Consider the following 14,878-nt stretch of genomic DNA (forward strand, 5'->3'; position numbering starts at 1 on the left):
CGTGCTGGCCAGTGGTGTCACCACCTTTCACTCCATCACCCATTACGGGCCGCCAAGTCCGTGTCGAAGACGACTGCGGGGAGCTTGCACCCAGAATTCCGCACTCCGAAAGGAGAATGCCTGAGACTGTGTATCTGACATCATACAGTTACACAAAGGGGGAAAGATGATGCAAAAGGAGCCAGGAATGTGTCACAGGCCTTGGACGCCATGGAAACGTTTATAGAGGCGAAGGAACACATGGGGTCTATGGGCAGCTAATTCAGTCAAAGGGGAAGTAGAAAAAAACCCAGAATGATAGTTCCCTAGTGAGTAAAAAGTAAGTCGCATGTCGGACTGCAGTTTTTACTGAACGAGTTTTTGGCTAGTAGCAAAGATTCTTGAGTTCCACCTTTGGCTATAAGTATGGCAGATCATCAGTAAAATCCTTCCCATTTCTGTAGACGCACCAGCCTTCAAGAAATGAAAAACTCCACCTGCATAAAAATGAAGAGACCACTCGATATAATTTTTTTTTTTATCTGCATTTGTAAATCCTGGTTTAATCCTGGTCCTGCTGGCAGAAGGCTACACTGCACAGCAGGCTGCTTCCAGGCTCAAAGTTCCTAAGACAGCAGTACAGAAGAATAAGGTGAAGCTGGAGACATTGGGAACCACCACAAACCAGCCAGGTAGAGGGAGGGAGGAACTTTCTAATGGCAGAGGTGACCGTTAGCTTATCCGGCAGTGCCTCATGAATCAGAGGATGACCTCAAGTGACCTTCAGAAGGAATGGCAAACTAAGTGCAGGTGTGAAGTGCACTGCTAGGACAGTTCATATCAGGCTCCTAGCAGCAGGACTGAAGACCCATAAAGCAAGGAAGAAGCCCTTCATTAATGAGAAGCATGAAAGATCAGGCTGCTGTTGTGTGTTTGTGTGTGTGTATATATATATATATATATATATATATATAAATTCATAGACTCAGACTCATAAATTAAGTTCTGCAGTTGAGTTTAGGGACGTTATTGACAGATGCAGCAGGTCTGTTAGTAAATGTGTGAAAAAAGCCTATTCGGAAATGGGGGGGTGGGGGGGGGGGGGGGGAAACTGCTGAACACATCCTGAAGGGTGAAAGTAAAACCAGGTACCGAAAGGGTAAGAGAAACCAGCACGACCACACAGCCTGATATGCGAGTCTTACTTTCAGGTTTTATTATATATTTTTTCCCCTTTCAATTGATAATTTACAGCATTTAAACTTTCCATTCATTTCAAGTACTCTTTAAAAAAAAAAAAAAGGCTTTAAAAATATGAGGTTGACGGTTTGGACACGGCTCCCGCCTCTACATCCGTACTGGATATGAGCTCAAAACGTTTTGGAGAGCAATTGAGGAACAATCAGTGCATTCGGAAACTGACAATGAATAAACATCCAATAGCAGGGGAACAAGCGTCTCTGTACATCACATTCTGATTGGGGGAGGGGTGGGGCTCATGACTGATTGGGAGAGAGCGCAGCAAACTCCTCTACGGTGAGCGTTTAGCCTTATGTACATCAGGAGAGCACTGAGAAACAGCCAGGATTGGGAGAGGAGATAACTGTCAACATATATACAATTATAGACAAATCGATAGATATATAATGCATACATCATTTAATATGGTGCATTTTTTTTTATATATTATGTATGAAATGCATCTATTTTTTGTGTACAAATATATATGTAAATGTGATTATATGCAAATTAATACATATAGTGCAAAATTTACAAATTTTTGTTTATTCATACTGCTTCTAAAAAGTACTGCATTTTTGCAGCACCAGTTGGTACATTAGTTAGAAGAGGCAGTAAGCTGCGAGTGGTAGAGGTTAGGGTTAGGGTTAGGGCTTGAGGGCTTGATTACTCACGTAGAAGCCTTTGTCTAACGAAAAATGAGAATTTCATTTTCTGCAATGGCTTCCGGGACAGTCGGCATTCCTTAGCAGGCGAAGCACTAGTTAGGAATTCAGTGGAACCCGGATCGGAAACGCTCCCAAAGAATTACCCAGAAATCCTGAGTGAACTTCCGTAACCGACGGTGCTGCAGTGCCAAACAGAGCTGATATATTGCCTTCAACCCAAACGGTCTAAAGTGCTTTAGAGTACTGAGCCATCAATCACCAACCGCGTTAGCATAGAGTAATTAGCTTATTGGAATGAACCACTCTTGCCGGCGTTAAAGGGTTTTAAAAAAAATCTGACTAGCTATAGCACACTGAGGTTGGGATTAGTCACAGTATGAGGTGTTCTCCGGGCAGGGACAATGCTAAGTGCTTTCCCATCATGCATTTCTCAGCCGCGGGACTGTCACAAGGAAGTCCCCCGCGATGGCCTTGTTTTAAACAGGGCTGGATGGGTTTTTTTCTGGCAGTGGATTATAACATGAGAAGGGGTAACCAAACCACTTCCTTCTGCCATCTTAAACTCATGGTCACTATTCTCCATGTTGTTGTGCTTCTGAGTGAATACAAATGGATTACTAATACCAGCTGGCTTAGCACAACTCGCTGGAGGCTCCTTCGAGGGAGCGAATGCTGGTAACTCTGACCCCAACGAGTGCGGCCCAGTCCTGTAGGGGGGCTCTCAGTCCTCACCCCTAACCAAAAAACAAGTAGCCATTAAGGAGTGAGAAGGCACAAGACTGAAGGAGACGTTTCTGGGTTTGAGACGCCAACAATGACCATGCGGCAGAGCCAATGAATGTCGGTCATTCTTTAACAAAGCCGATACCCCATTCCATTAAACGGTACAACAGCAGTCAGCATCAAGGGCCACATCTGGTCCCATCAATCCCAGTACTGGCTTTTTACGCTACCCAGAGGGGACACTACATAATACCCATGGTCCGATTACACCACTTCGTTCACCAGAGCGTGCACGCACCCCTTAAGCACTGTAATGGTGGCCCGTCACGTTGTCTATTGTCTTGTACATTGAAAAAAAAATTATAAAAAATACACTAACCTATCTGAAGTTCATCTGAAGAAGGACGCGAGTGACTAACTACTGACTTCAGCTCTACCAAATAAAGACCAATTTAAAAGAGTTAAGGCCTACCCATCTGATACAAGCCAACGCAACATGCCTGCTGAGCTCAAAAGACACTGAACCGGTGTTTTACATCACCGTAGGATTTTCTTCAGGCGATCAACCAAATATGCGCTCCCGTCAGGCCTTGGTCCTCAGGCTTGGGGTGGGTGGGGGTGGGGGGAGTGGGACAGGAAGGCAGTGCCACGTCATAAAAAAAAATAAGAGAATATAAAAAACACATTTGCTGAGTGAATCCATGCAGCAGGAGGGCTGAAAGCGCAACACGGACGGCCTGACGAGCAATTTGGGGGGGAGGGGGTTCACTTCACCTCACAGCAGTAGCAGCAGCAGCAACAGCAGCAAGACGGAGGGGGTGACTTCTCTCAGACGAGCGTGACCCTTGCTAACACTAGCGGGCGCCACGCGGTGCCAATCCCCCGAAAAATATCACGGACCCCTGGGATAAAAACTACATTCGCAAAGTCATAAAATTTTACCTCCCACTTCTCTGGGTTGTGTACTATACTCCTACCATTTCCATATATTATAGAAAATATATACACTTTTTTTATTACCTATGTACCTATCTAGCTAATGCCATGTGCTATATATAACATTAATAATTATATACAAGCACAGGCCCTCTTCTCATTCATATAAACTGATAATCACACGCGTTTGGGCGCTAATGACGTGATGCTAATGATCTGATGCTAATGGTATGTGTATGTTATTAAGGATTAGAGGGTGCCACTAGAGCATGGGGAATATTTTCTTGGGAAAAAAATGCAAATATCTGCAGAACGAAAAGGCTCAAACGATGGTGGAATGTTTTATAGAAAATACCGGAACTAACTAAAGGGGTGGCGAGTGGAGGTTCAGATTTCTGTCCTTTTCCAACCGAAGAAGCAAACGGAGCAGAATACCAAAGAACAAGATCCTCCCCCCACAAAAAAAAATAAATTAATCAAATCTGCATCATATCCCATTTTGCCTTCCTCATCTGAAACAAGACCACGCAATTTTGTGTCCCTCTGCCTTGGTGGAAGGATATGACATCACACTGAGGGTACAACATCCAGGGGCTGCGTCCTGCCTCCAGCAGGTAACATGGCGTATGCAAGTCTATAAAGCCACTGAGAAGAAAGACATGGGCCACACAGCTTAATACTTCCTGATATCTAACTTGGCAGGTTCAGCTCATGTCACTGAGTGTCTTGGTGCTTCAAGGTAACCCAGTCAAAATACAGTTGGGGCTCCAGTCAATAGTCCTCCATAGCAAAATGAAAACAGGTGCTATAACTCCTCCGGGTGGGCAGGGGGCACACTGTTTAGGGCAAAAGGAGAAACCACCGCTGAAAGACATTGCTAAGTGTGGAGAGATTTCTCAGATGCATGATGCTGCCCCTGAGATGGAGGGCAGTGGAGTTTGGTTGGAACTTGCATGGAACAGCTTGCAAGGGCCCCTGAGGGCCCAAAGGGATAAAGAGACTCAAGTAAAGAGCGGCGAGGGCAGACGGATGAAGGGTCGCCGTGGTCATAGTTCTGGAATGAGTGGAAGACATCTTTTCTTCTTCTTCTACGTGAAAAGGACAGAGTGCAGACTGACTTACATCTTATCCCCCACCAGACCTGAAACGTGGAAACAAAAAGGGTTTAAGAGACTGGAAAGTATCTAAAAGGCAGAAAGAATGTTGAAAGATACGGTAGCAACAGCAGTGCAATTGTTGGGCCAATAAACGGGTAGACGGTGTGGAAATGCGAAGGGATGGAGAGAGACTAATCAGGAAATAGGGTAGTGGGCAGAATGGCGATTCAGACATGGACCGAAGCTGCTGGCATCTAGAGATGGCAGAATTTAACACCGCAGGCTGGCTGGCGACTCCTACCTTCCTCTCCGAATGTTTCTTCATCCAGGGAAGAACGATGAAAAGAAAGGTAGAGAAAGAGAGAGAGAGAGAGAGATGCATTAGCTGGGAAGAGCAAAAAGGCCAGCAAACAGTGGCTGCTCCCTGGGGGACAGTGGCGTTAGCTAGGCATCGTTTCATGATCAGTTTCAGATTGCAGCTTGGTTGCCGTAAAGTAACTGGGGTAACCTCTTGCTCAGCTTTATAGGAACGTGCACATAGTAGCCAGAATAGAAGCACCCAGGTCTTTAAGAGTCAACAAGCCTCTTTATTATGGGGGGAAAATGGAGTCTTAATTTAGAATGCCATAGTCGTGTGATAACGCCAATGGTGTTACTGTCCTCCGAGACCAGCGGCTGGAGTTCGGCCATCGATTCACCGTCATCCGGGCGCACGAGGCACACACGTCCTGTGTCACTGACCAGGCTCAACAGTGACGGCAAACATTCCAGAATTTGGGGGCTGTGACACCACAGAATGGCTTTGCTGGCACAAAGGGACAAGCGTCTCTGTCCTACTGCGTCCCCCCCTAACCTACAAAAGAGCAGCCGACAAGGCCCAGTGGGGGGGGTAGATTTAGGGCGGGGAAAAGAGCCCCAAATCCCTCACTGAGGACAGACTGGCTGTCAAACAAGGGTCGCTCAGTCCTCAGCCCAAAGCACTGTACCTTACCCTGCTGGAACTCTATATCAGGGGTGTCAAACTCCAGTCCTGGGGGGCCGGGGCCCTGTGTATCTTACCTCTTCCCCTGTTCCACCACAAATGATTCAGCTCAGGAGCTGTGTGGTAATTAGCACAAAGAGGTGAATCAGGTGTGTTAAATGAGGGGAAACCCAAAAATGTGCAGGGCTCCGGCCCCCCAGGACTGGAGTTTGATACCCGTGTCCTCTAGTAACATATTATGATGTCATACACAATTTGACAGGAAACCCATTCTCTGAGTTGTGTCACCAAATGTTCACTTAAATCAACTATTAATCAGGCATAAATATAAACTTCAAGACTCATTTTGCTTTTGTTTTAAATAAATGCTCAGATAAAGATCAGAAAAACATTTTAATAAGCAAAATAATGAGTAATACGCCTAAGGCCCAAAGGCAAAAAGGATCGACAATCGGAGCGGCACATTAATTCCCGCAGCAGCGCGGCAGGTAAAGCGATAATGAAGTTCGCTGTCGGAACCAAAGCCAGGAGAACCGAGCCAGCAGAACCATCACTGAAAAATACCATAGTAAGATCATACCAGCATATCACTGCCAATCAGTGCCCCATCACTGGCCCACAAGGACATGCCATTAAAAATGTTGCAGAGTAATAATAGATCCTGCAGTTTAATTACAATTACTAATTGCAATTGCCAATTACAAATACTTCCCTCCAGGCAGAGGTTTCATAATAATAAACTAAAACTTGCGGCCTTCCATTTTTTAACGAGTGAGGGGTGACTGTTGATCTGCAGTGACACGGATGGTAGGACCAGTCCCTCACAAACACCATACCATGGACCCCAATGACCATGGAAGGACCATCCAATTCATTTACATTTGACCCTTTATATTATTAATGAAAATGGTTACCGTGGAAACATGAAGCCTTACTACACCCCAGAATAACCTAACCCATACTCGAACAACCCCTCAGGGATCCCGACAGTCCACATTATTGCTCCCTTCCAGCTCCCAACAAGACCTGTACCAGGTATTTTTGTTCTTCATTGGCTGGGAGCTGGGAGGGAGCAAAAATGTGGAGTGTCTGGGTGGCCTCCAGGACCAGGCTGAAGCACTGGGCTAAACAACCAAACCCATCAGGGAGCGAGAAACTCCTGAGATGCCAAGGTGAAGGAAAGTATGGCAGACAGGAACCGGGATGCACTAAAATACTCTACAGTGCGGTTCCCATTCAATCTGGTCCCCCGTGGCATCACACTGGACGTCCATGGCTGGTGAAGTAAATTCTGGGACAGATGCAGTGACACAAGCCAGACGGGAGCTTTCACAGATGAGCTATCATCTGCTCCAGCTACAGAGGCCCGGTGATCTTCTGGTAAACCAGTGAAACTGCCCCATACCATAGGTCAGTGATTCCCAATTTGGTCCTTGGGGACCCACAGGCAGTCCAGGTTTTTGCTCCCTTCCAGGTCCGGGTAGGAAGCAAAAACGTGGGCTTTCCGTGGATCCCCGAGGTCCGGATGGGGAAACGCTGCCCTTAGGTCATTCAGACTACAGACAGGCACAGGAAGGCAGTGACCGTCTGAAGGTTAAGAAAAAAAAACCCACACATGCAAAGCAGGGCATAACAGAGAGGGTACACCCCAGTCCCAGGCAGGCTATCATCTGGGTTCAATTTCAAGTAGGGTGGTGGCGGTGGGCTGGGGGGGGGGGGTCGTTTTACAGGAAAGATGGATTAGAGAACCCAGCGAGCGACCCCAACTCTCCAGCTGAAGGTCACGCTATTAAAATGCAGTTCCGTGTTCATTTCAGAACCTAAGCCACAAATACCCATCCATCTTCCTTCCCAAAATTGGATCTCGGCTCAATGTTTAATTGACCACATCCGGACACTAACAATAGATACTCTGAGCACAGAAAAGCAATAAACAAACTTTGGTCATTGATTACTAGCGGAGAACCACCGGCTACAGGCGTCCTATAACCCCCTACAGCTCCAATAAAACTAACAGCCGCAGCCAACGGATCAGTTTTTCTCCTGCTGTTCTATTCCTTAGGTCAGATGCCACTAAATCACCTGAAAAAGTCACAAATCCTGCTAAGGAGAGCTCCTTAATGGGCAGACATTAAACTAGGCTGCACTGCTTCGGAATTATTTTTTGTTAAATACTGGCTGTCTACTGCATTAACCCTCCTGCCCCATTCTTACCCAGAACGCCCTGCGCTAAGACGTGAGTGGAGGCCTAGCGGATTTCTGCGGGGGGCGATCGTTAGAGGAAGACGAGTACAGAGAAGCATGCCAGAGCTCTTACTTAAATCCCCAGCCTGTTCCCCCCAGGACTATAGCTGCCAGGAGAATTGCTCCTGCGATGGACCCTATAATGATATTGGTGCCACTGGGACCTGCATAGAGGAAGAAGGGTGGGGGAAGGGAGGGGGTGAAGGAAAAGGGGGGGGGGGGGGGGAGACAATACCACCAGACACACGTCAGAGGGACACGGAAAACACTGTACATCTCGTCAAACGACTGGCCAGGAAGAGAGAGAGAGAAAGAGAGAGAGAGGGATCAGACGAGGAGAGGAGGTGCGAGAGCAAAGGGGAGATATTGGGGCCACGGTAACAGCGAGTGCGGGGGGAGGTGCTCATTACTTCGGCACGCGGCGCCCCCTCTCTGTCGGCTGGGCGCCCTCTTGTGCGGGAGTGGGCATCAGCCTTGCGAATAGCAAAAGCCAAAATACCCTGTGTCACTGCCGGACTGCAAGACAATAAGCGAGACACTCTGAGGTGAGGTGGGCGGGTGGGGGCCGCAGAGGAGCTGGGGGATGTGGGGGGGGGGGGGGGCGCCATCAGAGACAGAGGAGGAGAGCAACGTAAGGGCTGGACCTGAGATTGCAGGGAAACTCCGTGTGTAGAGCTAGCAGTGTACACCAGGCACAGGGAAGCAGCCATATCGTTACAGGACAGCGGATAGCATGGCACGGCACTTAAAGAACACAACGCCGTGGGTTTAAAGTATTAAAAGACCTCTTACTTTTCCAAAACAATTCCACATTAAAATATGGAATCAATAAATATAAAAAGATAAAAAGATACTAATTCATAATGGTATGGTCCAGTTTTCAGCCAATATATTGCATGGGTTGTGGAACGTACCAACGCGACAAAACGGGGGACCATACATTAACATCAACAATGATTTATATCCATATTTGGAGGAGAGTACTCGCTTGTCCTGGGAATAAGCAGGTCAGCCGGATGACACTGAGGGGATATGAGATGCGGGGGGAGGGGGTGTAGGGTGGTAAAAGGCGTACACACCCTTCTTCTCGGGGGGGCCTGGGGGTGTGGGCTCAGGAATAGGGTCGAACACGCTGCAGTCTTTGCCTGTATAGTCCCTGTCGCAGATGCACTTCACCTCGTTACTACAGATCTGGCGGAGGGAGAGCAGAACAGAATTTACAGGGAGATGCAGCAGGGCACACAGCACATTAGCAAAGAAACACCCGTCGTTTGGCCGCTACCTGACGTTTACCATGAGCATGAAGGAACAGAATATGAGCCGTGCACTGCTCTGAGCGCTATGCATGTTCTCCCCGTGTAGTGTGGGATTCCTCCAGTCCGAAGATAAGCACTCAGCTAAATTGCAGAGTGTGTCTGCCCCACCCTGCCTGGGATAGGACCCAATATGTGGGAAGATATATGTACTGATCCAATAGCCACTGCGATTTTTTTTCTGACATTAAACCTCAAGCTACATGTCCATGAGATGTCCCCCAGATCTGTTTCAAAGGCTTCATGACGCAGTATCCTGATCCAGTGACAGATGGTGTGTCTGTATCACAGCCCAGGGCACAGCGGCAGCCCCCTACCCCATGGTCAGAACAGGTATGGGCAGCAAGCGAGCCCGGGCAGGAGCTGAGGTTGAAGGCGGCCACTGGGAGGCAGCGGCGATCCAGGCACATCATGTTCGGGCCGCATGGGGTGCCGTCTTCCACGTAACCCAGGTCGGAGCCGTCGTCCAATAGGGCGTGGCCCCCACTGAACCAATGAGAAGAGGAAGAGCCGGTCAGATGGGGACAGTGGACGAAAACAGGTCCAGCTCTGGCTAACCTTCATGGAAGGTGACACCTAAATGCAGCTTAAGCATAGCTATAGGCAAAATTTTTATTTAGCTATACAAAATTCCCTGTGGTTAATCTACGTAAATCGAATAACTATTTTAAGAAAACACCATCACGTGCTTTACATTACTCACTTCAACTTATTTCCAACTTATTTGGCCAAAACGAATCACCGATCTTGACAAATTCCGGTTTCATTCCTTATTAATTATCAGAATTAAGAAGGAATTCTTAAGTTTAATTAGTAAAACAAAATAAATAGGTACAACGATGAAGAAAACTGAGCCATTGAGCAACTTATACAGCCTCACCCCAGGTAACAAAGGGGTTATGTTGCGATAAACCTACCGTGAGGCGAAAATATCATAACGATAAAACACGTAAGCTAACAAAACATAGCATAGGCTAGCCTACCTTAAATACATGCTTAGAACACTTACATTAGCCTACGGCCGGGCAAAATCATTTACACAAAGCCTATTTTATATTTAAAAAAGTGTTGAATGTCTCATGTAATTTACTGAAAAATGTACTGAAAGAGAAAAACAATCGAAATATCACACCATGGACCAGTGTAACCCTGGAAGCTTGTTCTCCACAAAAAGGGCCATTTACAGAGATAGTTACAGGGTTTGAGTCCCTGAGAGATGGGACAGAAACCCAGAAAACACTGGCGAGCATTTGAGACAATGTGTGTTAAGCCTGACATCCAAACCCCGCACCCTGCCCTCCACACTCCCCGAACGAGGTCGGGCAGGGACGTCCCGCTCACCGGCACTCCAGGTACTTGTTCTGGTGGTAGATGGTCAGGCTGGTCACCTCGCCCTGGAGGACCCCGAAGGAGGGCTTCACGGTCATGTTGGAGCAAAGCAGGAACCCGCAGAGCACGTCCCTAAAGGAGGGAGAGCAGGAGGGAAAGGTGAGGTTATGGAGCAAACGCACAGCAGTTCAGAGGGACCCGGCAGGCAACGGTCTGGGTACAGATGGTGACGTGGGACTCACTGCTTGTGACACTGCAGCCAGCTCTGCCCGCCAGCATCGCGCCCGCAGTTTCCCTTCTCCGTGCCCTCGGCATTCAGCTTCTCGTAGCAGAACCGGTCCGCCGAAACTGTCAGACCACAGGAGATCGAGTCAGGGGCCAAGCGCTACATCATCCAGTCTAAACTGACATTGCATTTATGGAGAAGATCCTTTTATCCAAAACGATGGACATGTTTGAGAAAAGACAGGGCCAGACCCTGGACGTCTAGGCCCTAGCTCAACGGTGTTCTGGGATTTGAACAGATGACCTTCTGGCAGCCAGTGTCATAACCCGTTGAGCAAGACACCAGTCCCATAGTCTGACTTCTATATGTGATTCATGAGATCTTCTCTGTAGATGCTGGGAAAGACTGGAAGCGTTCACACGGCCAAGCCGCTCCTGAGCTTTCGGGCCTGATGAGCGACTGCACACACTCACCATGGCCCCAGAGTCCCTGGCACTGGCCGTCCCGAGTCCGACACCGGGCCTCGTAACACCGGCCCTTTGGGGAGGAAGGGGGGGGGGGGTGAATGGTGAACAGATGTAGCTGGCTGGATGGATTAACAAACATTTCATGCTTCGGGTTTTTCTTGCTACGCGTGTTCGGAGGAACGCGGCGAGATGGAACAGGGATGGAACAGCGGAACAAAATCCAGTAGAGTGAAAGACGAGAGAGGCATCAACTGCCTCCATAACCAGTCTCTCCATCAACCGACACACACACTCTACACTCCAGCTCAATTACCAAAACACAAACATATCACGGATAGATTAACAAACCTACTCACCTGGCCCCCATCACACAGGTAGCCGTCCAGCTTGTGGACATTGTGCGGGCACTGCAGAGGCAGTGAAGGACGACACCATTAGCTAATCTCCCAAATGTTACCTGATAATGTCCCGGGAGCGGAGGGGGTGGGGAGACCGTACCTGACTGGAGTCCCCGGTGCACGTCTCGGGGATGTCGCAGTCGTTCACCGGCTCCCGGCACACCACCCCTCGCGACTCGTACTGGGAGGCAGGGCGGGTAAATGGGGCAGAAGTCACACCCCAATCTCGTTCCATTTGACACCATTTCAGTCCGTTTCATGATCACGTTTCAGGCCCATTTTACATAAATAAGAATAAATGGGACACTTTCTGTTTACCGATAGACGGCCGCATAGATATTTCACAGCAAAAAAAACCAGGCAAAGCCATGACGAAGCATATTTTTGCTGCATATTTAAAAATGTGTAACATCAAACATGTCGTCACATGCGTGTCACAGGAATCAAGGGCAACGTGGGAGATTTATATCCCACAATATTAAATATGGATTCATTCACCTACCCCAATAAATAGACTTTTGTACTAATGTCGAATGCTCTCCCATGTCGTAGGCCACGTTTCTATAATTTGATGTACCCTATCTGTTCGATGTATAACTTCACATCAGTTTAAATAAACATTATTTTAAAACATAAATACGAATAAATAAATATGGAACGTTTTGTGATGGAATGTGGGTGCTGGAGACTCACACAAAGGTACAACAGCCGCGACAGACGAGATGAGGGAGAAACTCACCCTGCAGCTCCGGCAGCAAAGGCCGTTACTACACATAGCATCGTGCGAAAGGGTGCACTTCTTACAGCACGCTCCTCCGTTCCTCGCACACTCCTGCCGGGACACACGAGGAGTGAATTCACGTGCCACTGCCCCCGCCAGCCCGATAAGCCCCGCCCCCACGGAGTATGAAACGACAAGTCAGGCAAAGCCTGATGTCCGTTTCCAGCACGGTGCATTCTGCGATGTGGCCACCGGGTGGCGCCGTAGAGCCCAAAATGGACACTCACCACCTGAGAACCACAGTCGCATTCTTCTCCGGTTTCCACGAAGCCGTTCCCACACTCAGGGGGGTCCAACAGCTGAGGGACAGCAGGATTGGCCAATGGGAAAAGGAGGGAAATACAGGTCGGGGACAAAGGAAATGTCAACAATAGTGTCAGTAGGACGCTGGTAGAATTCAGGTCAAGGGAGTCAGTGCAGTGGCCCCCCCCTCACCTTTACGGGCTTGTTGAAGAGGCAGCTCCCCCCACCCCTTTGCAGGAAACGTATGTACTCCTCCACACTGCAGCGGGAAAACTTCCTGGGGGTGTAGAACCTTCCGGAAACACGAGGTACCCAGCCTAGTTAGCGACTGACAGTGGTCTACCAGCGGGGAAAAAAAGATCTAAAAATATCGTAATGCATGCAAAGATAAAACCTGCCCCCTTTCGATACTGCTTCATGATGACAGTATTAAGTCAAATTTACAGGTTTCATTTCAAGGTTTATTAGAAAATCCGTGGCCCCTCCCTTTCAACCAGCTTTTTCATTTTTTTAACTGCATCGTTCGCGTTCAGGAAGGTAATGCTAACCTCCACCTGGCTAAGTTCTTAAGTGATCAGGCTGCTCTGTTATGAACTATTTTAGGTTCCCGAAGGATCTCAAGAATGGTGTTTGCGGCACCAGGCAGCCGGCATGGGACAGGTATGGGGCATAATTATCGCACACAGCTCTGAGTGTTAAAAACAGATGAGCAACCTACACGCCTTTGAACCACGGTCGGAATGGCGATTGATTTATACAAATGGGATGGTGGTGGTGGAGGGGGGTGGGTCAGAGTGTGTGGCAGTCCTGAAGCAGCCGGGGGGGGGCTCCATCCTCACCCTGTGTCCTCCATGATGCATCCCAGCCACGTGTCCGGACACCTGCAGTCTCCTGCAATGGACAGGCTCTATCATACACCCAACCCATATTCCCTTCAGTGCAACACATTCATCTGTGTGCCTAGTAACGGGTCACCGGGAGCCTATCCCGGGAAGCACAGGCCACGGGCAAATACACACACACACACACACACACACACACACACACACACGTAGGGTATACCTATCCTTATGGGGCCCGCTCATTCATTCCTATGGGAAAAATGCTAACGCTAACTATGACAACCTTAACCCCCACCCTGCCCTAACCATAACCATAAGTAACCAAGCAAAATACAAGAGTTTTTGCATTTTTAGCTTTTCCACAGCAGTCACTGATGTTTATAAAATAGTTTTCCCTTATGGGGACCAGGAAACCGGTCCCCATAAGGGAAAGAAAAACAGATACTTATCACGTTATGGGGACATTACTTATCGCCAAGTACTTTTATATAGAAGGAATTTTCTTTGGCGTGTTGTGTTATGTAAAACAATCAAGTACAATCATGACTATATAATAAACTGTATACATAGATACACTATGCCAAGTATATGGCTATTTGTAACTAAGCCACCAAGCCTCGCAATTCTCACCTCCTTACACTTATTATTGTTGCTATTATGAGTTCAGTCAAGTTGGATTCCTTACAATTAGCGCGCATTAGCTCTGCGCATTTAATGACGCAACAAAAATGAGCCCCCCCGCCCCCAGGACTGTGCTTGCGTTTAGCCCTCGGTATCATCTGCTGGGCACGAGGGCACGTTCCCCGTGAACTGGTTAAGGGGAGCATGTTGCGGGAACGTCAGTGTGACGCTGCGGGGGTGACTGGGCGCATGGCCGCCTACCTGCAGCGGTGCGATCCACGTTCCACATCATGCCAATGTTCTGGCCGAGGCTCTGACACAGAGTGATCGCCATGGGCCCAACGTTCCCGTGCTGTTGGCACGAAGCGGAGACTGGAAAGGTCACCACGCACCGGCGGGACGGCCCTGCCCGCCGGGAGAGACCCACACCTCGCAGAGCCCCTCCCGCGGGACTCGGATCCCAGACGGGCCAAAGCTAATCATATTTTTGTAACAGTTTTGGCTGCATTTTATGCGTCAACAAAACTAACCTTTGACACACTGCTGCCGACGCAATTAGCCCAGATCAGCCAGTAACATTTATGATACATTTTTTTTATTCAGCAGCTACTTCTCTGTTGGGGGGTTAAGGGGTTTATTAGTTTATTTATTAATTACGCTGCTATTCCTGGGATTTGAACCTAAAACGTTCCAATTAAAGGGACAGCATCTTAACCCACTGCACCACAGACCACCCCCATTTGATCAGGCTCTATAAAGATTTTTAAGAGGCTAGAAGATAAAAAACGGC

At 48.2% G+C, this 14,878-nt stretch overlaps 1 protein-coding gene across 3 annotated transcripts; it reads right to left on the reverse strand.

Annotated features, from left to right (window-relative positions):
* Positions 1-1,172: 1,172 nt before the first annotated feature.
* On the reverse strand, positions 1,173-14,838 carry LOC125718476 (disintegrin and metalloproteinase domain-containing protein 11-like). 3 transcript variants are annotated; one of them, XM_048992333.1, is made up of 15 exons: positions 14,350-14,838; positions 13,465-13,516; positions 12,818-12,917; positions 12,610-12,681; positions 12,341-12,433; positions 11,702-11,782; positions 11,560-11,610; positions 11,210-11,273; positions 10,753-10,858; positions 10,523-10,642; positions 9,499-9,667; positions 8,948-9,059; positions 7,942-8,032; positions 4,944-4,961; positions 1,173-4,686 (listed from the first exon to the last, which is right to left on the reverse strand). In XM_048992333.1, the coding sequence occupies exons 1-15, from the start codon at positions 14,420-14,422 to the stop codon at positions 4,671-4,673; spliced, it is 1,218 nt and encodes a 405-aa protein (XP_048848290.1). In that variant the 5' UTR covers positions 14,423-14,838; the 3' UTR covers positions 1,173-4,670. The 3 variants fall into 3 exon arrangements, with proteins under 3 accessions (XP_048848290.1, XP_048848291.1, XP_048848292.1); XM_048992334.1 differs by lacking the exon at positions 7,942-8,032; XM_048992335.1 differs by lacking the exons at positions 1,173-4,686; positions 4,944-4,961; positions 7,942-8,032 and adding an exon at positions 8,345-8,384.
* Between the last annotated feature and the right edge of the window lie 40 nt (positions 14,839-14,878).

Source organism: Brienomyrus brachyistius, chromosome 22, assembly GCF_023856365.1.
Source record: "Brienomyrus brachyistius isolate T26 chromosome 22, BBRACH_0.4, whole genome shotgun sequence".
Taxonomy (NCBI): Eukaryota; Metazoa; Chordata; class Actinopteri; order Osteoglossiformes; family Mormyridae; genus Brienomyrus; species Brienomyrus brachyistius.